This window comes from Amphiura filiformis, chromosome 5, assembly GCF_039555335.1.
Source record: "Amphiura filiformis chromosome 5, Afil_fr2py, whole genome shotgun sequence".
NCBI classification, from domain to species: domain Eukaryota; kingdom Metazoa; phylum Echinodermata; class Ophiuroidea; order Amphilepidida; family Amphiuridae; genus Amphiura; species Amphiura filiformis.
The window spans coordinates 77,333,720-77,359,930 of record NC_092632.1 but is presented as its reverse complement, the minus strand read 5'-3'; the positions used below and the strand labels follow the sequence as shown (position 1 = coordinate 77,359,930).

Below are 26,211 nucleotides of genomic sequence, written 5' to 3'. Positions count from 1 at the left end.
ATCAACAAATTTTGGGTTTTTACTGGGGGAGCAACAGCTGGGGAAAGAGTTCTGACTGGGCGAATATGCCCCCCCCACACCTCGTGGCACCGCCACTGTGAGCCCCTCCTCCACTTCCTCAGAGAAAAAATTAAACACCTGTCTTGAAAAACCTGGCTAACTTTACCAACCAATCAGGAATTAGTGTTTTAGAGAGCCTGTAGGAAACATTTTATGCCTGAAGGGAGCACACCACTAAATCAATGCGCCATTTGTGCAACCCTACTGAGTTCCGGTAAAATACAGAAAGAATTTGAGGTACAATGGGCTGCTCTTTGGACTAATAATCAGAAAGAGTAGCGAATTATAGCTTAAATAAAAGTGTAAAGCCTGTGCATGAATTTGAATCACTAAAAAGTCGCATTTTTATAATTATCGAGAAAATAGGTCCGCGTATTAAAAAATGGGCAGAAACGGTGAGGGCGCTGTTTAGCGGCTCCTACCGGGAAAACGAGACGGAAGACTACCCATACATTGAAACATATTGAAATGCCCTGAGCCTACGGGTGTCTCCCTATCTTTTTCCTACGATGACTTGGGCGATGGAAAAATGCGTCGCCTTTGACTGACGAACGGACATTGACCTGGAGAGTTTGTTGACCGATCGACTCGCGCATGATCATTCCCTTCTGCATGGTTGCTAATGTGTCTCTCTTTTTGGTACGCTTTAATTGCGGCGAAAGGTAGACGCATTTATGCACGGCCTGGTAGACGGAAAGTTGCGTCGCCCTCTCGTGGCGACTTTCCTGATTGGCTGTACTGTTGTTGAGGAGGGCAGGCTTTACTTTTTGGCGCCTGCCTACGTGCCTCAGCAACAGTCAGTCATCACTTTGTTTCGAGCTTGTCATTTGAACACGTACTTTTCTTTCTGTGCATCACTGTACGACTTACCATTATTTTAATGACATGACAATTCATAATAGCGGTTTTTGTCACATAGGTTTCATATATTGTGAATAAATTGTCTTTCTTTGTGATACCGTATTTGATTTGTCTTTTGCTCCACTTTATGTTGTTATACGTGTTAAACCGGAATCCGTACCAATACCCCGTTGAGGAAAAATCATTACAATATGTTAAACTTTCATCGATTTGCAATCGACTGGTTATCCTTAAATTTCTCAGAAAGCGCCGAAAAGGCCTCAAAACGAGCAAATAAAACTGGTGTTTTTACACGTATTTCAATGGGGCGATTATTTAGTGGTGTGCGCCCTGCATACCGTTTGTCTGGGTGCATACCGGAAGTTGGAAACTCATGAACAAACAACATCAAGATATCTCTAACTTGATCGATCGTAAGCTTCTATTTATTGCATAATTCCGTAGATAACTCGACTCGCTGAACGGAAACTAATGACACGATGAAAACAATAACAATATTTCCAACAACGCTATATCTACCACTCTGACTCTACACTTGTTCTATTTTGGAAATAATGTGCTGCCTTAGATTATTTTAATATTTAGTTAAGCTTAAAAAAACTCTAGCTTCGAACTTGCACACGATCATGACGATAGTTTAGTTCCAGTAACTGTAACTCGGTATCTTTATTTAGACAATAATAACTGCGCACCATCTATTTTGAGGTCATTGTGTGAAATCGGAGGGTTTTGTTTTGGGCTGAGATATTTTTCCGAGGGAGCGGTAGCTCCCGAGGAAAAAGTATTAAGGCCCAAAACAAAACCCGACAATTTCACACACCTCAAAATAGATGGTGCAAAGTTATTATTTAGGTATCCTAGGTGAATTCAAATTTGCCATCAAACTGCATCATTTTATATATCAAATTAAAGCCCTTGAGTAAACAAAGCCAAAACTGAAAACCTTTTTTTCATAGCACTTTCCGTGAAAAGTTACATCTTGTCAAAGCCTGACTTTCATCAAAAAGATTCATCTAGCAAAATTCCCCAAAACGGCATTTCGGGGTGTTTTCTAGATCTTAGTCTCATGGCGATAGCAGCTTTTTTAATGGAACTGCTATCAAAATCCTCTGAAATTCCATGTGCGGGTGACTTATCACCATAAAAATTATATATTTGGGTCAAGTGAAGTATAGAAAACATATTTATGTAGGTTTCTTTCTTCGGGCACAAGTTTTAAATTTCTATGTAAAAATGCATTGACATTGTCGGCGAATTTGGCTGACCAGCAAATGTGTTAACTAAGGTTTGCCTGGGTTACCTATATTATTGTCATTCATTACCGTCGTATCTAATATTTTGAACAAATCAAAATGGCATTTTATGTTATTTTATGCCATAAAACGTTAAATATAACCAGTGTTAATCATTGTTGTAACCTACCCTACAAAAAAAATCAACCAGGCGAATATAACATTCGCGCCGACAACAAGAGCTACCAATCACAGAAGCGCGACGGCATCGCGTAGGCGTGTGCGTTGCCATAACGTGTAGCTTATACACGCACACGCGCAGAAGTCATTGTTGCGCGTCCGGAGTCATTGTGAGTTATTAATGACCTCGCAATTAGTGTGCGGTCAGGCAATCAATTTCTTTTGATTAGATTACAGGTTTCGCGTATATTAATGAGGTTATGAATTAACATTATGACATTATGAAGCCTTGCAGGCAGGTCTAGACAATAGTTGCGCTTTCGATGTTGGAGTACATGTTATGGAATATGTACATTGCTATTGTTTTTCGGTCGGACAGCGTGGGGCGGCGCGGCGGTGACCTTTTTTGCACCGGATGTTATTTATTGTGTTTATGTTGAAATTTGGATGAAAGTTAAATCACCTGAAAGCACCTCTTCCACCTTTTTTTTTTCGAAAACCCAGGTCACGAAAAATGTTTTGTTTTTTTAATTTGGTAAAATTAAAACCAGCAGCCAATAACTGCATCATTTAGCTCGGATTTCGTTGAAATCGGTCATGAAATAAAAGACACAGTGATCCAAAATTTCAAGGAAGTTCGGTGGCAAATTCAAAAGTTGCAGATTGTTCTATTGGATGCCGTATTGATTTCTCGAGCATGAGAATTAGCGGCATACGTTCTGTTGATCAGAACATGCATCTTTTGACTTTGTTCCTTCCTTGGGTTTTCGATCACCGGATTCACCGTTTCTTATTCACCATATTCACAACTGATTTTAACAAGTGGGGTCTATATTATTTTGTGTATCACATCCCAAGACTTCCGCAATGTACGGAAACACATTTTTGTGCACAACATTTTAGGCCTAGAACAAAATGTATATTTTGTACAATTGTACAGCTATCGTTTCTACCCTATGACCTATAAAAGTTACCGGTATCTGTTATCAAAGTGTCCGCAAAAAAATGGTCATCGCAAGTATCTTTGATGCTGAAAACTAAGGATATTCATGCAGGGACAGGCCGAAAACCTTACCTCGATCGTAAAATCCAGCCCATGCTTGTCAATCATTGTGTAAATGTCAGTGATTGTGTCCATGTATTGTTATTGCACCTGCGAGAGCAGTTGTCAAGCTGAATTTATACTCGATCGCTGGATCACCACGTGAATTCACCTCTCGAAAACCTCTCACGAGGTTGTTAAGCATCGAGCACGCTGACTGGCTTAGCAATTAAGTAGTTTTGTAAACCAATCAGGTTAGACGTACTTTACTGGCGGGTCACATGGGGGTCACATTAATTAATACCACAAAAGGCTGTCGCGTTCATTGATTGGCTTACGATTGCAATGAATGTTTTTTGCAACCAATCACAAAACAGGTTATATGGCGCCCGTCGGAAATTTTGCACACGTCCATGGCGTCATGCCCCTGTGCCACAAGACTTCACTTTTCTGCAAAAGCGAGCGAGTGGTATAAAGTCAGTTTCACACTCTGATTTATAAAGCGCATCCACAGAGCATTTGACAGTTCTTCGTAGATTTTGCAATTCTGAGCAACGGGATTCCATGAAATTGACGATTACATGTATGTAAGTTATTCTGCAGGATCGGCAATAATTAATATTTGTTTTATTTTGTGAGTAGTGCATGTTGAAGTTAGAGAGTTTGTGGTTTAGTATGTTATGTGCAAGAGTGTTTTCAGGAAGCGTAAATTGACAGGCTGTTATGCTAACTTGTCCACCTTATGTGTTCGTTTGCTGATTAGCTGGACACATCACACATGAAGTGTGATGTGTCCAGACTGGACATAGGTCTATATCCCCGGTTCTAAATCTGCGCTAAAGGGTGCAGGTACATGTATGTGTTGCTGGTTTTAATGTTGACAAATCAGTATTTGTGATGCGATCAAAATTAAATTTCAGTTTTTAATTGTATTACATGAGCCATTCTCAGAGCTTGATATACGGTTCCAGAGATATGGCCATTTTAGTGTTGCTCAAAACAATAAAATACAAAGGAAGTTGAATGTATTGGCTATATTTCAAAATCAATATTCCCATCATCCAATTCATTTTGGTTGATTGCATCACATTTGTTTAGGATACATGGGTGAAGTATAACTGGTACGTGTACCTTAATTCTTTTGCTGTCTGCATTTGAATATTGCCAATGATTGTTACAGAATTGTGGACAGAATGGTTAATCGTAATATTTTTAGAAATAGAACAAGGAACCCTGCCCTGCGAGCCTTACTCGAGAATTTGCACACGATATTTATTTTATTTTATTTATTTATTTATAATTTATTTATGCGTAACGATTTATTCGATGCTAGAGTACTTTACTATGGTTTTTCGATCGGACAGCGGTGCAATTTTTTACACGGAGGTTATTTATTCTCTTAATGTTGAAATTTGGATGAAAGTTATTTCGATGAGTCAACTGTATCTTTTGAGCAAGATTGGCGTATTTTGGACAGTTTAAAATTTTGCTGAAGTGTAATGTTAGCAACATTTTTGATGCAATCGCCTGTCGTGATCAGCTGTGTTTACTTCTGAACTTCCATTGCTTTACACGGTGTCATGCTTCAGCGAATCCGACTAGATTTTGAATGCAATCGTCTCTAGCCTAGAATGTGAAGCTATCGGTGAGCAAATTTTTGGCTAGAGTTCTCGAGCAATGCGAGCCCAACCGACCCAGATGTTGCATTTGGGGCAGTGGCATAACTAGGTTGGTAGCGCCCGGGGCAAGAAACAAAATTGGTGCCCCTACCCCCATAGAATATCTTGGACACAGGCAGTGGCGTAGCTAGGGGTTGTGGTGCCCAGGGCTAAGGATACATAATGCCCCCCCCCCCCATTTATGAAACAATTGCACAAACGTTTGTAGTTTACACAGAAGTTGATTTGCAAGAATCAAATGATACCCGCAAATTTATTCTGCAAAGAATCAAGATTGATTCTCGCACTGTGAAACAAAATTCTGACCCTGCAGGGGTGCAGTTTTGTTGCAGCTTAGGAAAATCAATTAATTATTATCTTACTACCACCTGTTATTTACTATCTATGTTGAGAACCTTTACGCGAACTGGTTCGCGGGTTCGCGGCCAGATTTCTTGTGAAAGCCGCTTTGAATATACAGGTAGGTGTACTTTTTCTGTTTTCAGATACAGACATCTATAGACTAACAATGCTCTTTTGGGATGAAAACATAGTTCCTGTTCCTGTTGACTACTATGTCAGTGATGATGACGTTGATGATGATGAGTCGAATGAAAGAATCTCAATCATTGATATGAGGGAGACCGAGTCAAAGAGCTCATGCTCTGATGAAAGTTACGATTCAAACAAGTTCATGTCTGAATTGTCTTCCAAACTTAATGAGTTCAGATCCAGTGGTACTCTTTGTGATATGAAGATCCATGTTGGTACTCGAAGTTTTCATGTCCACAAAGCAATCCTGTGTGCAGCAAGTGACTATTTCTTGGCAATGTTCACATCAGGGTTCAAAGAAAACAGCCTTCAAGAAGTTCATATTGATGGTAATGGTGATACTTTTGCTGAAGTGTTAAACTACATGTACACAGGCAGGCTTCAGACAAGTCGGCAGAATCTGACAAATACAAAAGTAGTGGAAATCTTTCAGATGGCTGCCTATTTACAACTGGGCAACATCCTGGAGATGTGTAGATACTTTCTAATGGATAATGTATTTGACACAAATCCAAGGGAATGGGAGGCATCGCACAAACTTGGGATGGATGAACTTTTAGTGATATGGCAGTTGGCTGATGCACACGACTTTCAAGATGTGTCCAAAGAATGTTCACAAATTCTGCTCAGTAAACTCTTTTTTTAGTTTGGATGAGTCTGAGCGTGAATTGATAAACAAAGGTGTAAGCTGTGGACAGATACTGCAATGTCTGGATGGTAATTTACTACGCAGATTGAAAGGCAATTGTGGTGAAGGGGTAAGTTGACTGGGTAAATTTATTAGTATGTGTATATAGTGTGTGTGTGGGGGGGGGGCTCAGTGAAACTCCTTTTTCATCATTTTATAGGAAGGAAATTAATGGTAAAATTGGTTAACTCGGAACATTTTATAAATATCTTTTAAACATAGACTTGTACAAGTACATCCCATACATATGTACATGCCTGCTGACAAAAAGGAGCCTTTCTCAAATGAACATGGGATGATCATTATTTTAGTGCATCAAATGTACTGTATGTACAACATAATGTAATACCGGTACATCACTGTGATCATAACATATTGCCCAATAGGATCAGAGTGTGCTGTCATCTTTTGTTGTTGTTGTTGTTTACAGTGCGATGAAAAGCTTTGGTTGCTACTGTGCCCCATGAGTCGCATGAAACACTTCATGCGTTCAAATTTTATAATGACCTATTATTTGGCATTCACAAAATCATCCATTAACTGGCACAAATTTACAACAATTGGCATCTGAGTTATCGTATGGAAAATCTGAAATTAAGGGAAGGTGACCTGATATACCGTGAAACCCGCTCTACAAACATAGTGTTTTTGATGAAAGTTAAATTAATATGATACATACGTAAATATACCAATACAATAAATTGGTCTTACAATAATACTTGTTTGTATGTGCTTGGATCAATAATTTATTTGCTCTAATTCCATAATGGCGCCTGCCGCCTGGATTAATTTATCTTTTGTCAGAAGCGCTCTATATGCTTGTAGACAAGGTTTTACGGTATTTGAAAAATGGCATTCTTTAACATTGATGTTGAACATAAATAAAATGTCATCCCTTTCAAGCATTCATGCAAAAAAGAACATGTTTCCAAATGTTTCTTGCAAATGGGACAAATTCCTTACGGAATTACCGACATTTATAAAGCTTGATAATCATGATAATATAGTCTACAGTGTTTTTATTAATGATATTCATGTAAATAAGTTGATATCAAATGAGAGAACCTATTTTTCTCATTTAACATATTGAAATTAGGAGTTCCAAATCAGTGTATTTCCGAAGATATCTTCAAAAAACTGTTGAATTAATCTCAAACGTGGTATACCACTACTTTCAACAGTTTTTTGATGATTTCTTCAAAAATATACTGATTTGGAACGCCTATCTTCATGTTAATGAGAAAAAAGTACAAAAACGCATCATGATGTGGTCACTGGTTCCAGGGGATGTGGTCAGACATACACGTATTGTGTTTCATTCATTATCAAATTTGATACTCAAAGACACTGTAATGTTAATTGTACCATTTACTTTTATGCACATGTAGGATATCTTTGTTGATAGCTGCTTTTGGTGGAAGGTTTTGGAATATCTGCAGGAGAGTCATTTGAGATCTTCACTGGAATATCCAAAAATGGACACAACTTTGACAACAATGAAAGATAAGGACCCAATGGAGGACTCCAAGTATGACATACATGTAAGAATTTGCCGTCAAAGTGATATATTAAAGGAGGATTTTGTGATCCTAGCATCCTCAGTCTTTTTATGACATTTTCAGTAGATATCCATGAAAATTCTTATTCCCAAAATTTCAGTTGATTCCGATTTTGCGCTTGCAAGTTATGCATGATTTTGTGTATTACACTGCTCCATAGGCCACTGTTGGAATTTCGTTCAAATTTGACGATATTTTTGCTATATAAATTAATCTGCAAGAAATTTTTGGTACATAAATATTATGTAGTCAGAGGTTTCCAGTGGTATAAAAATCTCAACTTTTTTGAGAAAAGTGGGGGATGAGGCTGTGGATCAAGAAATGCCGTTTTAATCAGATTAACTACCATAGCAATAGGTGAAAACAATATTTGAATATATCGCCCTGTACTACAAGCAGGCTATACTCACCACCTGCGTATGTCTGCAATCATAGATTGAATACAATACCGCTCTTTTCTAAGATACTAAAGTTAATTTCTTAAAACTTCCGTGGTCCGAGCTGTGCGCCAAGCGTCTACGAGCGTACACACAGAAAAAATAAGCAATCACGCTGATTGGCTGATCAGCGCACTTGACAACAAGTCGGTTGACCCATTGGTTGTCTGTTCCGCGCGTAGTAGGCGACCTTGTCACTTTTACGCGATCGCAATTCACCAGCGCGTACCCCGACCACGGAAGTTTAAAAAAAACAACTTTAATCTCACAGATGCGAGTGATCAACATGATATGAATATTCCATAGAATTACGCCCAGGTCTTTATCCCTGTTCTTTGACATCCATGGTTCAATGCAGAGTACCTTGTTAACTTGTTATACTTTGATCAACTCATAATCGGTGGGCCTTGTAACATCGCGGATTAATATCAATTTTTTTTTATTGTGAACCTTACAGTCCTGTTCTTTTGTTATTTTATGACTTGCAGCTTGTGTCAAATATAGTCAATTGGATTGCATATGACTGGAGCAGGAGATCATGTAATGCAGCAGAGATACTTGGTAAAGTTGGTCTTGGCTGTCTTTCTGTAGAAAGGCTTACTAAGATTGTAGATCATCGCTTTGAAGGCATCCCAGAATGCAAAGCAGTTCTTGACAGATTGATAGCGCTGAAATCATCACAGGATTCGTATCAGCTGAAATTGAGCTGTCCAGACCTGTTTTGTTCAAGGACAATGCTCGTGGTAAGTCATAGTGTAATGTGGCCTAAGTAATTTAATTTAATTTGATAATTTAACTTTGCTTACAAGTTTGGGTGTGTAAATTCAAAAACCTGGGTGTGGAAATTTAATGATTTGTGTACAAAGTATAGGCCATGTTGGTAAAAGGTGGGTGTGTAACTTGCACATTTGGGTGTGTAAAACACTCCCTACATGGCTGGCTGCCCAAGCCCTTGGGAAAATCCCTGTTGCTATTGGTTCACACGTTGAACACTTGGAATCATTCAATTTGGAGGTGCTATATATATATATACTCAGCCTCTGAATGAAGGAAATATTGTGGAGTCATCCAAAACCAAGGGATTTATTTTGGTCTTTAATCGTCATGCTGATAACTGATTCAATAAGCTGCTAAATTTGTGTCAAGTGGAACGGAATGGAGAGCGATTGACGAAGAGCAACTAGTGAATATTTATAGTGACATTATTTTGAGAGTCATTATTGCCAAAGGATTGCCGTGGAATTACAAAGTTGGAACTGGAAATTATATCAGACAATCATCCGAACATTGAGTCCAACAAACTATATAATCAGCAGCAAGAAAATTATATAAATCAGTGTATTTTATTGATTGTAATTGATTGTAGCATTCATGTTTATTGTTCATTTGTACAAGTACTTGACTTTTCAATACAGATTTAAATTTTGTTAACTTACACAAACAGTGTGTTGTTAATTTGTGCATTTGTGTGAGAACTGGGAAAAGGTGTTTTGGGCTTGAGTCTTTACGACTCGTAACAATATCTTTTTGTTTTTGTTTGAATAAGCTGAAAATTTGAAAATGGACCCATCAATATATACCAATTTTTCAAGAAATCAAAATTTTTTGCCAAATTTTGGCTACAATAAGGCAAAATGGGGGGGGGGGGGAATTGAGAAATTTGGAAGAAATGACATCATGCATATATTTTATAGGCCTATATATACCTAAATTAGCCTAGAAAAAAGGGGTCAATGATATACCAAAAGGCCAAAAATGAGAACCATGTTTGCGATATGTCCCCATACATTTGTACTCGTCCCCTACTTCTCAGTGATCACTTGTCAACAGCTCCTAATTAACTTAGAGACCCGGGTTTTAGTACTTATTTAAATATATACATGTTTTCAAAAAAAAGTCAAGAAAGAAGTCAAGTTGTTCGTGACCTTCCAAGTATTTGGTAACATTATAAGCACAAATCTTTTGTAATTTTAGCAACTTCACATAATTCTAATGTACTCTATTTCTCAATTTTATGTTACAGGGTCAGGTTGCCATCAAGTGGGAGGATAGAAGTTGCTACTTGTTTACAACTGTTCATGAAGGTACCTACAAACATGAGTTAGGTGATAATGCAAAGAAGCATGTCTATTCCTGTGAAGCTATATTGAATGTACATGGAAGACTTTACAGTTCAAGAGGTTATGATGATTTTTCATGTAAAGAAGTGAATACATTTATCCGTTATGATGCAGAAATCGACCGTTGGATACGCTTAGAACCATGCACGAAACAAGCATGCCATGGTTTATCTCAAAGATAATATCTATGTCATTGGTGGGGCATTTTATGACAAGAGAGACTTGTATTTTTCTGTTATGTGTCAGAAGTATAATGTGTGTAGGGAAGATTGGAACATGGTAGCTGATCTTCCTGAGAATGTGGAATACCCATGTGCAGTAGCCTTCAAAGGTATGTTAATAGTAGTGGGGCAGAGGCATATTGTCAGTGATATGGTAGAATGCGTTATACAGGTGTACAACCCCAACAGAGATCACTGGTTCCTGCAAGAAGCGCCACAAAATTCAAGCAACCATCTGATCCAAGGTTTCGATCTAGATTCCCAAAATGCAAATTGAGTGTACAAAATGGAGAATGCTATCAGATCTGGTATCAGTCAGTGAGTGAAAATGACAGGGAACAGGATGGCCTATATGTTAGCCATGTCTGTAAGCTTGTTTGTGACTTTGAAGGAAAAGTACCTGTAGTCGCTATTGGAGAGGAAGTGAATCAATCATTGATTCCACCCAATAAGCATAGGGCTTGTGTTATGAACAAAAGAGTTTATGTGGATAAAGGGGATATGTTTTGCAAGACCATTATTGTAGTGGAGGATGATGCAAAGATGGTTGATCTTAATGTAAGAGATGGTCTGGGTATGAAATTCTTAGACAGTTACGTGCGTCATACAGCACCGGCACTGTTTAAAGTGCCAGAAATAACAGGACCAGTCTTAAAAAAGTCTAATGGTGGATGCAGCAAGCGATGATTTTAAGGGCAGTTTTTTTGCTTGAATGAGGAGCTCGTACATGATAGAGCTGGTTGAAATCGTGGTAGTGTTGGTGGTTTGCCACTCCTCCCGCTCAATACCTGTTTGACCTTCCCAGCACTATCATACCTTGGTGGTGAGAGGCAATAGAGGTTTCTAAGCAACATGATGTACAGTGGCAGTGCTGGGGTTCGAACCTGCAACCTTCTTATCATGGGTCTGATACCTGTACCGCTGCACCACTGTGCCTTCGTAAGAGTTGAACACTATTAGATTGGGTTATTACTTGTAAATAGACTATAAGCCTATGCAATATCAATGGGATGTTTCAAATTTAGTTGATTTGTATAAGGTTCAGTGTGTTGAATCATTTTAAAAATGTGTTGCCATGACGCATGTATATCAGTGTAAGTTTAACTCCACTTTTTCGATATTGATTATTCGTAGTGCACCTGCGCCAGGCCGTGTGCTGACTTGCCGATTTAGTTATTGGGTGGACACCAAAATGTGAAGTATGTCACGGTAAAACATGGTGTTATGTTGATGAAAAATGTATTCACTATCTTAAATAATATTTTAAGTAATAGCATTTATGTATGAGTGATATAAAACAAATATTAACTGTCTTAAATTAGGTGTAATGGTTTAAATATAATCACTTTCGGTGAAAGATGTATTGTTCCATTCCACTCGCCGTTCCGGCTCGTGGAATGGAACAATCCATCTTTCACCTCTTGATTATATTTCGACCATCACACTCATAGACAGTTAATATTTGTATACTATTCAACTGTTGGAAAAGAATTTGTTTTATATCATTATATAACAAAACAAATATTGCCTACCTATGTTTGTGTATCACCCGGGGGGGGGGGGGGCACTTACATTACGTGATGGACACCATGCTCTTGTATGGACTCTCGAAACGCACCCTAAACGAGTATTACACAGCGCATGCAAAACATACCCTAAGCAAGTATTTTGCCATTTTTTTAACACTAAGAAATTAAAATTTCATGTTCAGGTTCTTGTTTAATATAAGTAGTTTGATGTTTCTTAATGTTTTACCCTACGATTTGTTCTGATAGAAGCCAAACATAGCCTTTTATATTTTGCCATTAAACTTTGGTACCCTAAAAAGGCCTAAGCAAGTCATTTTGCTTGGAAAAGCATACGGTACCCTTTTTCCTGATTTTTTGCTTTTGACACCCTAAACAGGTACAGCGCTGTACTTGCCCAATGCTGAAAAACAACCCTTTTACTTGTTTTTTTACACGAGCATGGTGTCCACCTTGAAATACAAGTCCCCTCCCCTCCAAAGTAAACTAGATCTATGTTCATGAATGCATTTTGCAACAAAAGCCAGCATCCTGTAGGAACCAATGGGAAAATGAGATATGTACATTGTATGTATAACTGGCAACTTGGGGTCATTTAAAAAAAAGTCCGACCGACCGACCTTACTTGAAAGGTCCGTCTGACCGTAAAACAGGGGTTTTTTTTCGTCACCTAAAGATTAACAAATTTGATTACAATGTATTAGTTTACATGGACATGTGTCATTTGTTTTTCATTCCATTTGTTCAACTTTGTATTTCCTTATTTTTGTTTGTTTTATTTATTTTAATTATTGTATTATTTTGTTCTGCTTTAATATTATGAGTTTATGGAAAATGCTATTCATGTATTTAATCAAGCCTGGAAATAAGCGGGCGCGGGGAGCAAATTTGCCCTCGTATAGCCACCAATCGCTTGTAATTCTTGTAAAATGCACATGAACCAGGAGCAATTTATTTTAGAAAATTGCTGGTTACAGTTTTTGCATTTGATGCAGTAGTGCTGGGATGCTATATGCAGAAAAGGATTTACTATTTGAAAATTGCTCCTGTTTCTTCAAATATTGCTCCTGGTGCTTGTAAAATCCCAGTGAACCTGGAGCAATGTTCAAAAACAGATTGCTCCTGGTCCCAGTCTGCTTATTTCCAGGCTTGTATTTAACATAAACAAATTAGTCTGGTAATTTTAGTGGCTTCAAGTCACTCATCTCCTTATTTACAATTTTGTGGAAGAGAGAAAATAAATATATGAATTAATATTTCTTATGTTCTATTGATTTTCCTAGTTCAAATATCCAAGTAAGCAGCCGCCACTATCAGGGGCGTAACCAGACCTGACCTTCCTAGGGGGGGGCAAGATTGAAAAATTTCCCCATTTTTGACCAAAAGTTGTATTATTTATGTAAATCGCGAGCTGGCTTGCCGCAAGTGATAAACGGGTGGGGTCCAGGGGCCCGCCTTAGGGCCCCTGGTCGGGTCCAGGGGCAAAGCCACGGTAGGGACAGGCATAAAAATTTCAAATTAATTCTATTAACATGAATTGTTATTTATTGGAAGAGAGAACTTCTCAGAAACAATTTGACACCAAAACCAATCTTCTACTGTATTGCTAAGTGAAGTTATGACGAAATTACTGTCGGAACATTGGGCCATTTTCTCTGATAAGCCTTGCCATAGGAGTGCATGGGGGACTTGATAATTTTGTGCCCCCCTGTCAATTTTTTTTGTTTTCACTGTAATTTAATCTAAGTTTTGTTGAATATTATGTATGTTATCATTTTCAACACATCTGTGAAATTTTGTATGAAAATTCAAATTTTAAGGTGGTAAAAACATGATTTTTGTGCTAATTTTGGTCAAATTTTGCCATTTTTCGGCCATTTTGGGCCCATTTTAGGCAAAAAACAATGATTTTTCCCAAGCGATAACAAAAAGTGCTTTCTCCCAGCAAATAAGTGAACTGGAATTGTTATGTGAAAAGGATGAAAGTTTTTGTCAAACCATGTTTCCCTTTTGTCAGAAATAGAATTTTTTCCCAAAAATGCCCCTTTTTGACCCCTTTTTTTGACCAAAACAGTGATTTTCACCAAGGCATATCTCACAGAAAAAAATATTCAAAAGTGAAGTCAACGTTGCATTCTGCTTCCTAAAGCATTGAATCTGTTGTCAATGCAAACTAGAGCATCTGAAACAGATTAATTGTGGTTTTATTCATCATTTTCTCCAAAATGGTGTTTTCAGTGGCACAAAATGGCACAGATTTACATAGGGCTTTATTATCAAGTAAAATAAATAGCGCCCTCGCTCAGATGTGCCTGTCCCTAGCCACGGCAGGGGTCAAGGTGGCGGAGCCCCCTGAAGCTCATGGTTTTTGGCATATTAGAAGCTAAAAATCCAGTGTTCAGAGTACAAAATTTCACAATAAAAGTAGTATAGATCTTCCCTCTTTCTTTCCCTTTTCTCTTCTCCCTTCCCCTTTTCTCTTCTCCCTTCCCCTTTTTTCTTCCCTCTTTTTCTTTTTTTTTTCTTTCCCTTTTTCTTCTTCCTCTTTTTCCCCAGTTTTTTTTGTGTCGGGGGCAGCTTCGTTATTCAGCATCAAGTGGTTACGTAATTCTCTTGGTTACCGGATCACGCTACTTTGGTATGCCTTCGAGTGCCATATACTTTATGTGGTGATCATTTCGATCGTGGTTCATTACTCTAGCGCGTGATCCCGTTGACATAGTAACATTACGTAACTTCGATACTGAATTGATGCTGCCCTATTTTAAGAGCTAAGTACGGTATGAGTTCCTAGTACTAGGGTCGGACGGTCGGAATTTTTTTTAAATCTTTTATTAATGACGAGTTGACTACTGTACAGGCCTGGACAGTAGGCATTGAACTATACAAATTGATTTGTACCACATCATGCACATTGGCCATGTGGAATGATACATCAATACAATAATTCACTTCAGACCTTCAATACACAAGATACACATAGAAATTGATTCAATTAGAATGACTGCATACTTACATGTACAGGCATAAGACATCAAGTTTATTGGAAACAATGCATGAATGGACCGTTATAAATGTTATGAGTTTGCAGTAATGATTTTCTTCTTAGGGACCGTTCACAAACACTCTTAAGGGGGGGGCCTGATGCAAAAAAAATTTATCACAAAAATGTTTTGCCCCCCCCCCCCTTTACAGACCTCAAAAATTTCAGGGCCCCCCTTTTTAACATGAAAATTATGGGTCAACCCCATAGAAAAGCATATTAACTCGATTTTCCCAGGAAAATTTGTCATTTTTTTCAGGGCCCCCCCCCTTAGGAGGGTCAAAAATTTTCAGGCCCCTTTTTTGCATCAGGCCCCCTAACAAGTGTTTGCGAACGGTCCCCTAAGAAAAATGTTGTTGGTCAAATTTAGCTGAAATGGGAAACATGGTCGGATCCAGGAATTTTTCGAAAGGGGGGCTGAACACGCAGCATGGCTCGGCACCCCCCCCACTAAAAGTCAGGCGCCGCTCTGCAAAAATACACAAAGTCAGGCGCTGCTCTGTAAAAAATAGGGGGGGGCTAGTCCCAGTAACTGAGACCTGTGCTCATCATTTACATTGTGTTTACTTGAGAACTCTAGCTTTGAATTTGCACATGATAGCTATGCATTTGATGCTAGAGTGCGTTACTATTGTTTTTTCGGTCAGACAGTGTTGCAACTTTTTGCACGGAAGGTTTTTTATTCTGTTAATGTTGAAATTTCGATGAAAGTTATTTCGAATGAGTCAACTGTATCTTTTGAGCAAGACAGTCTAAAATTTTGCTGAAGTGTAATTTTAGCAACATTTTTTATGCAATCGTCTGTCGATGGTGATTGGCTATTTTTACTTCTGAACTTCCATTGCTTTAAGGTTGGTCTGAACCCTGGAATTATGGAAACTTTCGGGCCTCATAACTGCTAAAATTTGAACTTATCAAGTCTTTGCCATTCTAAATATGTATACTTTTATATACTTTACACCAACACTTTAGCAGTTATGAGGCCCGAAAGTTTCCATAATTCCAGAGTTCAGACCAACCTTAAATGGTGTCATGCTTCAGCGAATCCGACTAGATTTTGAATGCAATGGTCTCTAGCCTAGAATGTGAAGCTATCGCTGAGCAAATTCTTGGCTAGACTTGAGCAACATTGGGTATTATCTGTTAATTTAAACATCCAAATGATTATGATAGGGTTTGATCTTCCTAGTTACTAGGACTAGGGGGGCACATGCTGGGTGCCCCCCCCCCCCCCATCCGCCCCTGGGAAATGAAACTTAGATACAGAAAAAGTAATAAAAACCATTAAAATCTATAAAAAAACTAAACCATTAAAAAACTAAAATCTAAACATTTTTTTAATAGTGCTGAAACTGATTTTGGGTTAGTCGGTGGAGGGCAAGCAAACAAATTTTTTTTGGCCTTACTAAAAATACTATTACTACACTTAGATTAAAGGAGTATTTCGTGATCCTAGCATCCTCTTTTTATGACATTTTTCAGTAAAAAAAAAAAAAAAAAGCATATTCCCAAAATTTCAGTTGATTCCGATTTTATGCTTATGAAGTTATGCATGATTATGTGTATTACACTGCTCCATAGACAATACGTTGTAATTTCGTTCTGGTGCACCAGAACGAAATTCAAATTTCATGATATCTTTGCTAAACGAATTAATCTGCAAGAAATATTTTGTACATAAACATTATGTAGCCAGAGTATTCCAGTGATATAAAAATCTCAATTTTTTTTTTGGAATAGTTGGGGGATGAGGCTGTGGATCACGAAGTGCCCTTTAATTGAGAAAATTTTATCTACTATTACTGAGTGCTATCCATGACAATACAAAAGCTACTAGAGATAGAGCGTGGAACTATAACTACTGGTACTTCAAGTCACTCAAACGTCACCAATTAACAAACGTATTAAAACAATTCTTTGTGAAGTTTAATGTTACTGAAATTTATTTTGTCAACATGTGACCGAAATTTACAGACTGCTGAAGTTCTCTGCTGAAAACTATACTGGAAAATTCCCTATACTAACTTTACTCCAGACTAACTTTGACACATATACACATTTGTACATATTTGAACATTCAAGGCTACATCGTTTTTCCATGCAGAGTTGTCATTTTTTGCAAAGCATGTCATGTGAAATATTCTATTACTAAATTTCTTTTTAAGTTTGGATGATAGTTATAACCAAGTCTCTGTGCGCTCAGTGGCGTGGCGTGGAGTCGCCTGATTGGGGGCACCGGGTCTGATTAGGGGCACCAGGTTTTATTATGAGGCACAAGCTGTTTTTGGCAATTTTCCTATGGGATTTTCTAAATTTTGCAATCGATTGGGGGGCAGGTGCCCCCCCCCCCTCCGTGTCCCTATGACGCTACGCCACTGTACATACTGCAGTTACTGTCCGTTTTCCTATACACAATACACAGTGCTCTTTCCCATTGACGCGTGACCTTTACAAATAGCCCTACGTTAACAGTATGGGGATATGACTAGTTAACGTCGCTGTGTGAAAAATAACCGCCAATATTAAAAGTACTCTTCTAAAGTTCTAGAAAATATAGTTTTTAACATGTCCTAAATTTTAGCTAATTTAGATGTTTGGAAATATTCGTACTTTGGTGTTTTAGTTAATGTTATAGGTAACAGTACATTGCCTAGTTAACGATAAGCTGTGTGAAAAATAACCGCCAATATTAAAAGTACTCTTCTAAAATTCTAGACAATATAGTTTTGTAACATGTCCTAAATTTTTAGCTAATTTAGGTGTTTGGAGAGGGTCGTACTTTTGTGTTTTAGGAAGGACATGTAAACGACAGATAACACCAAAAATATGAAGAAATTATTTCCAAACCGTGTTAAGTCAAAAATCATTATGTTGCTCATTTTCAAGAATGCTGGTTTACAAAAAGCACGCCATTGTCTGATTTCGTGAACAAAGCCACACATAACATTGTTTCCTTTCGCTTCCTTTATAATCGGTTACCCAACTGAAGCTATGAATACCAGCTTTATTGCGATATCGCATATGAAAACAGTCACTTGTGCACAACCAGAGAAGATCCGATTTAATCAGTTGAGCTGTTTCAATGAGTGTTATCTTGGTTTAATAGCTTTTAATGGGGTTAAGTCCTGCAAAGGTCGAGATGAATTCTACTGTAGACATGACTGCATCATGATGTGTCATAATGAAATTATAGCATAATTTGGAGGTCAGTGTGCAAGTAGTTTTGATTATATACATGTGCACTTTTTTTTTATTATTTTCAGATAATCATTGACTTCTCTAGACTAACAACATCACTATGGATTCTGACGACAGTGACGAGTCAAGTAAGCGGGCAAGCAAGTACATGTCTGAACTGTCCTCCAAACTTAACGAGTTCAGATCCAGTGGTACTCTTTGTGACGTGAAGATCCATGTCGGTACTAGAAGCTTTCATGTCCACAAAGCAATCCTATGTGCAGCAAGTGACTATTTCTTGGCAATGTTCACGTCAGGGTTCAAAGAAAACAGCCTTCAAGAAGTTCATATTGAGGGTAATGGTGATACTTTTGCTCAAGTGTTAAACTACATGTACACAGGCAAGCTTCAGACAAAACTGAATGATAGTGATATGACAAATATTTCAGAGGTAGTTGAAATCTTTCAGATGGCAGCTTACTTACAATTAGGCAACATTCTGGAGATGTGTAAACAGTTTTTGATGGATAGTTTGTTTTGTGTGTATCCAAGGCATTTTTGGGAGTCAGAAGGATTTTACAAAATCGAGATAGATGAAGTTTTGGTCATTTGGCAGTTGGCTGATGCACATGACTTTCAAGATGTGTCCACAAAATGTTCACAATGTGTACTTTATAAACTGTTATCTACTTTGGACGAGTCTGAGCATGAATTGATTAACAAGGGTGTAAGCTGTGGACAAATACTGAAATGTCTGGATGATACTTTACTGCGAGAGTTCAAGCCTAGAATTATTGCAGAGGTAAGTTGACTGGGAAAAGTTAGTAGTGTGTGAGGAGAGACATTGGAACTTCTTAGCAATTTTGTACACCTTCATTAAGGGATCAGATAACAATATTTCCACAGTATTTTTCATGGTCATGAAGATGCACATTTTTCCAAAAAAAACGATATCTTTAATACAAAAAGCCAAAATTTTCAAATGATTGTCGACCTTTCCTCCCAGCTACATACACTTTAAGTAAATATCATTAGATTTATAAATTTTACTTTGAGGACAAAATTATATGATATCAGAAGGACATTCTTTGTATTCATAATACCTTGGTGTGTAGGACAAGATAAATTCAATATGTCTGATGTGCTCTCACCTTTGCACAGTGATGTGAATGATATACCATTTATATTTTTATGCATATTCAGGACTTCTGTGTTGATAGGTGCTTTTGGTTGAAGGTTTTGGAATATCAGCACGAGTGTCATTCGATATCCTCACTTGAATATCCACAGTTGCGGAGGACCTTGTTGTCAACAATGAAAGATAATGAATCAATGGAGGACTCCAAAGATAATGGATCAATGGAGGACTCCAAAGATAATGGATCAATGGAGGACTCCAAAGATAATGAATCAATGAAGGACTCCAAAGATAATGGATCAATGGAGGACTCCAAAGATAATGGATCAATGGAGGACTCCAAAGATAATGAACCAATGGAGGACTCCAAATATAATGGATCAATGGAGGACTCCAAAGATAATGAACCAATGGAGGACTCCAAAGATAATGAATCAATGGAGGACTCCAAAGATAATGGATCAATGGAGGACTCCAAAGATAATGAACCAATGGAGGACTCCAAAGATAATGAACCAATGGAGGACTCCAAAGATAATGAACCAATGGAGGACTCCAAGTATGACATAAATGTAAGACCATATGTAAAGCAATAAGTTTTTAAACGACTGTTTTTGATTTTATTACAATTCTGGTTTAGCTGAATTCATAAAAACATTTATTAAAATCCTGGTTTAGTTGAATTCATAAAGTAATAATTGGCCTAAAGGATTGAAAAAATTGTTCTGAACATAAAAAAGTTTCCCAAAACAGATTTAATCAAAGTAAAATAAATGTAAAGTCCATGATATGCTCCAATGAATATGATAAACAGATAAAGCAACCAAAACATGCAGTTTGCATCCAACCTTAGATCCATTTGATTAAAGGGAGTCTCCGGCAATCATAACATTATGCCTTCATGTTAGAAAAATAATTATCAAGCACGAATCACATTGTTTTATATAAAACAAACTCATATTGACCATAAAAACGAATAAAAACAGTCAGCTCTCAACACGCGATATTCAAAATTCCCGCGCCAAAAATGCCTAAGTGCAATGACATAATGGTCATTTGTGCTCAATTGTCGTCAGCCTTCATTGTATTACTGGAACATCATTGCACTCGACAATTTTTTGAGATACAGATACTTCCTTCAATTACACTTCATTAAATTGGTAGCTATATGGATATTGTCAACATTGCTTTCCAGTAATCCTGTTCTTTTGTTATTTTACGACTTGCAGCTTGTGTCAAATATAGTCAATTGGATTGCATATGACTGGAGCAGGAGATCATGTAATGCAGCAGAGATACTTGCTAAAGTTGGTCTTGGCTGTCTTTCTGTAGAAAGGCTTACTAAGATTGTAGATCATCGCTTTGAAGGCATCCCAGAATGCAAAGCAGTTCTTGACAGATTGATAGTGCTGAAATCATCCCAGGATTCGTTTCAGCTGAAATTGAGCTGTCCAGACCTGTTTTGTTCAAGGACAATGCTTGTGGTAGGTGATATATTTGTTTCTGTTTATGATATAAGGTGAGGAATCCCAAAAGTATGTGTCTTTGGCATGTTAGACTCTCTTGCTGCCGTGAGCAGAGGTAGATTCTACTTGTGGTGGAGACTATACTTGGTGACCTTGGAAATAGACTACCTCTCCACCTGATTTGCCTGAGTTAGATTTCTCACAATAATCTTCTTATAATTAGATTTTCACGATATAATACAAATTTTATGGCAAATTATTAAAAATTGATATTTTTTATATTTGATAATCTTGAAGTAAAATCGATCAATCTAATGAATTTGAGATCTTTTGGGTTTAAAATGTGTATCTTCAATACAAAAGGTCAAAATTTGCAAATGATTGTTGGCTTTCCTCCCAGCTACATACACTTTAAGTACATATCTGTAGATTTATAAATTTTACTTCAAGGACTGTTAACTATGAAAAATTAAAAAAAGAGCAATTTTTAATAATTTGCCATAAAATGAGTTTTATATCACCAATTTCAAAAAATCAAGATTACTTGATATCAGAAGTACATTCCTCGTATTCAGAATAAGAGAAATATACTGGGAGATACTGAAGGGATGCTGCTGGGATGCTAGCACTTCCAGGGGTACTGAAGGATGCTGCAGTCAAACAAAATTGTTTCACTTGCCCAATAGCTGGAGAAAGCTTGTAGTCTCCTGCTCCACGGCCGACTGATGATGATGATGATGATTCAGAATGCAATTCGATATGTCTGATGTGCACTCACATCCCACAAATAATACTGTGCAAACATTGCTATCCGATCCCTTAACAGTACAGCATTTCTAATGTACGTATTATATTTCTCAACTTAACTTCATGTTACAGGGTCAGATTGCAGTCAAGTGGATGAGGCGAAGTTGCCACTTACGTGCAACTGTTTATGATCATGGTGCCTCCGAATTTGCTATCTACCGTGGGGATTCTGAGGCCAAATATAGATTCCATTCTTGCGAGGCTTTGTTAAATGTAAATGGGAGACTTTACAGTTCAAGAGGTTATAGTGACCTATCATGTCAAGAAGTGAATACATTTACTCGTTATCATGTAGAAATCAAGCGTTGGATATGCTTAGAACCGATGTTATATCCACGAAACAAGCATGCCATGGTTTATCTTAAGGATAATATCTATGTCATTGGTGGGGCATTTTATGACAAGGGAGACTTGTATTTTTCTGTTATGTGTCAGAGGTATAATGTGTGTAGAGAAGATTGGAACATGGTAGCCGATCTTCCTGAGAATGTGGAATACCCATGTGCAGTAGCCTTCAAAGGTATGTTAATAGTAGTGGGGCAGAGGCATATTGTCAGTGATATGGTAGAATGCGTTATACAGGTGTACAACCCTAACAGTGATCAGTGGTTCCTGCAAGAAGCGCTCACAAAATTCAAGCAACCATCTGATCCAAGGTTTCGATCTAGATTCCCAAAATGCAAATTGAGTGTACAAAATGGAGAATGCTATCAGATCTGGTATCAGTCAGTGAGTGAAAATGACAGGGAAGGGGATGGCCTATATGTTAGCCATGTTTGTAAGCTTGTTTGTGACTTTGACGGGGAAGTACCTGTAGTCGCTATTGGAGAGAAAGTGAATCAATCAATGATTCCACCCAATAAGCAAAAGAGCTTGTGTGATGAACAGAAGAGTTTATGTGGACAAAGGAGGTATGTTTTGCAGGACTAGCATTGTGGTAGAGGATGACTCAAAGATGGTGGATCTAAGACATAACATGTTGTTCACAGGTTCTTATAATGCAGCACCAGCACTTTTTAAAGTGCCAGAAATTACAGATCATGATTGTTTGGATTAAACAATCTTTCAAGTAAGAAGTTGGTATAAAGGTTAGGATCATGCCAGGGCAATGCTCACAGCCCAGAGTACCCATCTCTTTTACCTTGGTGTATAGGCCAAGATCATGCCAGAGCAATGCTCACAGCCCATCTCTTTTGTGTAAGCCAAGATCATACCAGAGCAATGCTAACAGGCCAGAGTACCCATCTCTTTTACCTTGGTGTGTAGGCCAAGATCACGCAAGAGCAATGCTCACAGGCCAGAGTACCCATCTCTTTTACCTTGGTGTGTAGGCCAAGATCATGCCAGAGCAATGCTCACAGGCCAGAGTACCCATCTCTTTTACCTTGGTGTGTAGGACAAGATCATGCCAGAGCAATGCTCACAGGCCAGAGTACCCATCTCTTTTACCTTGGTGTGTAGGCCAAGATCATGCCAGAGCAATGCTCACAGGCCAAAGTACCCATCTCCTTTACCTTGGTGTGTAGGACAAGATCATGCCAGAGCAATGCTCACAGGCCAGAGTACCCATCTCTTTTACCTTGGTGTGCAGGCCAAGATCATGCCAGAGCAATGCTCACAGGCCAGAGTACCCATCTCTTTTACCTTGGTGTGTAGGCCAAGATCATACCAGAGCAATGCTCACAGGCCAGAGTACCCATCTCTTTTACCTTGGTGTGTAGGCCAAGATCATACCAGAGCAATGCTAACAGGCCAGAGTACCCATCTCTTTTACCTTGGTGTGTAGGCCAAGATCATGCAAGAGCAATGCTCACAGGCCAGAGTACCCATCTCTTTTACCTTGGTGTGTAGGCCAAGATCATGCCAGAGCAATGCTCACAGGCCAGAGTACCCATCTCTTTTACCTTGGTGTGTAGGACAAGATCATGCCAGAGCAATGCTCACAGGCCAGAGTACCCATCTCTTTTACCTTGGTGTGTAGGCCAAGATCATGCCAGAGCAATGCTCACAGGCCAAAGTACCCATCTCTTTTACCTTGGTGTGTAGGGCAAGATCATGCCAGAGCAATGCTCACAGGCCAGAGTACCCATCTCTTTTACCTTGGTGTGTAGGACAAGATCATGCCAGAGCAATGCTCACAGGCCAGAGTACCCATCTCTTTTACCTTGGTGTGTAGGCCAAGATCATGCCAGAGCAATGCTCACAGGCCAAAGTACCCATCTCTTTTACCTTTGTGTGTAGGACAAGATCATGCCAGAGCAATGCTCACAGCTCATCTCTTTTGTGTAAGCCAAGATCATACCAGAGCAATGCTAACAGGCTCGAGTAGCCATCTCTTTTACCTTGGTGTGTAGGCCAAGATCATGACAGAGCAATGCTCACAGCCCATCTCTTTTGTGTAAGCCAAGATCATACCAGAGCAATGCTAACAGACTAGAGTAGCCATCTCTTTTACCTTGGTGTATAGTGGTAAAAATCACATAAAAATATGTTTTTCAACCTAAATATCTGAAATCATATTGAAATGTTTCACTTATTCCCATATCAAGAATTATTCAGCGTTGTAAGCGCAACATCTGTGCCAAATTTGGTGTGGGCCCTATTTCCTACAAAAAATGTAGGATTTCTCCAATATATATTGCACAGTGCGGCTGGACGATGGTGATAACGGATCCATGTGTCACACCGTCGACGTCCTATACGATAAATATAAATTTAATACTCCGTTGGTGAGCGACGGGCGAGTGGTAGTGAGCGACAGGCGAGTGGTATTTCACTGAACGCAAGAAAAGGAGTTCTATCTGATTGGCTAGCAATCGATCGCTTAGGTCGCTCAGTAGTCAACTACAAACTCATGCATTCAATTCGATTGAAATCGATTATTCTATTATTGACGAAGATAAAGAGCGTGATAGTGTGTCAATAATGTACATTGTATTGCACCTGGTTTTACCAGCATTCCTTTATAAAATAATTTTCTCAAAGAGTTAAATATTATCAAAATTTTTACCCAGGATTTCAAATGTTTTACATCAAAATTGCAGTTAAACATATCCACAGCAAAATACCGGTCCTCACTAATTAGTACATTTAATTTCCAGTTAGTACATTTAAACGAAACCTGTGATTTACGTGACAACAAATAAAATTTTCTTACAATAGAAATATCATATGGGATACTGTCATACTGATATGGTAGGTCATAACCGCCATGGTGGAGCTGCTACGCGTAGCTGATTTTTTTGTTCCGTGGAGCCAAATTGACCAATCATGTTAGAGTTTTTCATTACTCGGAGGTAAAACTGACCAATCAAGTACGACTTACTCATTACGTGAAGCGAATTTAGTCATTAAGAATTTGCCAGACGAGCTTCACGTAGTTGCAAGATATCCTCGGTCACGATAGTTATGATTCAAAAAGTATGAAAAGTACGAACCGACTTATTATTAAGATGGACATGCACTCACAAGAAACTCATACAGTATTGTACACAACTATATAGCTAGGCAGAGTGGTGGTAAACCATGCACACAATTCTGCGATCTGCAGTGTATCGCCGGAGCTGATTTGTACATCTTGCGCGGGCGTGGCCTCATGCGAATTCGACCTTCAGCAAACCAGTTCGGATTTACTTTATATACTAGTAGTAGGCCATACATACTGTAGTTACGGTACTGCCCGCTTTTCCTATACACAATACTCAGTGCGCTCACCATTGACGCGTGACCTAGTGTATGTTAGAAGTATTATGCCATTGCCTATATGACGTCACTGTGTAAAAAATAACCAGTCAATATTTAAAGTATTCTCTGAAATTCTAGAAAATATAGTTTTGTAACATTTCCTAAATTTTTAGCTAATTTAGGTGTTTGGAAATATTGGTACTTTTGTGTTTTAGGAAGGATATGTAAACGACAGATAACACCAAAAAATATGAACAAATTATTTCTAAACCGTGTTAAGTCTGCAAACCATTATGCTTCTCATTTTCAAGAACGCTGGTTAACAATAAGCAGACTATTGTCTCATTTCGTAAACAAAAAGCCCAGACAGTATTGTTACCTTGCGTTAAGCTTTATAATCATTCACCCAACTGAAACTATAATACCAGCTCATTGTTCATTGCACAGGTAAAACAGACACAAGTGCAGTGTGTATTTAACCAGAGAAGATCTGATGTAACATAGTTGAGCTGTTTTCATTGAGTGTTATCTTGGTTTAATAGCTTTTAATGGGGTTTAAGTCCTTCAAAGGTCGTGGTGAATTCTACTGTAGACATGACTGCATCATGATTATTTTAAAGTCAACAACATTCAACAATATGATCACCGTGATAGTATGACAGTATCAGTACCGTGGTGTCAGTGATCCTGGCCTGACACAGTAGACAAACAAACAAACACGCCACACACATGGCACATGCATGCAAGGTAACATTGACTA

General features: G+C 38.2%; 2 protein-coding genes across 3 annotated transcripts; both read left to right on the top strand.

Annotated features, from left to right (window-relative positions):
* Positions 1-1,116: 1,116 nt before the first annotated feature.
* On the top strand, positions 1,117-24,938 carry LOC140153749 (uncharacterized). 2 transcript variants are annotated; one of them, XM_072176584.1, is made up of 5 exons: positions 1,117-1,334; positions 18,443-19,158; positions 19,560-20,066; positions 20,724-20,978; positions 21,840-24,938. In XM_072176584.1, exons 2-5 carry the CDS (start codon positions 18,478-18,480, stop codon positions 22,695-22,697), a joined length of 2,301 nt encoding a protein of 766 aa, XP_072032685.1. In that variant the 5' UTR covers positions 1,117-1,334; positions 18,443-18,477; the 3' UTR covers positions 22,698-24,938. The 2 variants fall into 2 exon arrangements, with proteins under 2 accessions (XP_072032685.1, XP_072032684.1); XM_072176583.1 differs by lacking the exon at positions 1,117-1,334 and adding an exon at positions 10,538-11,819.
* LOC140153750 (uncharacterized) lies at positions 4,802-11,924 on the top strand. Its single transcript, XM_072176585.1, has 5 exons — positions 4,802-6,343; positions 7,662-7,814; positions 8,758-9,012; positions 10,293-10,353; positions 11,745-11,924. Exons 1-5 carry the CDS (start codon positions 6,164-6,166, stop codon positions 11,768-11,770), a joined length of 675 nt encoding a protein of 224 aa, XP_072032686.1. The 5' UTR covers positions 4,802-6,163; the 3' UTR covers positions 11,771-11,924.
* Positions 24,939-26,211: the final 1,273 nt, after the last annotated feature.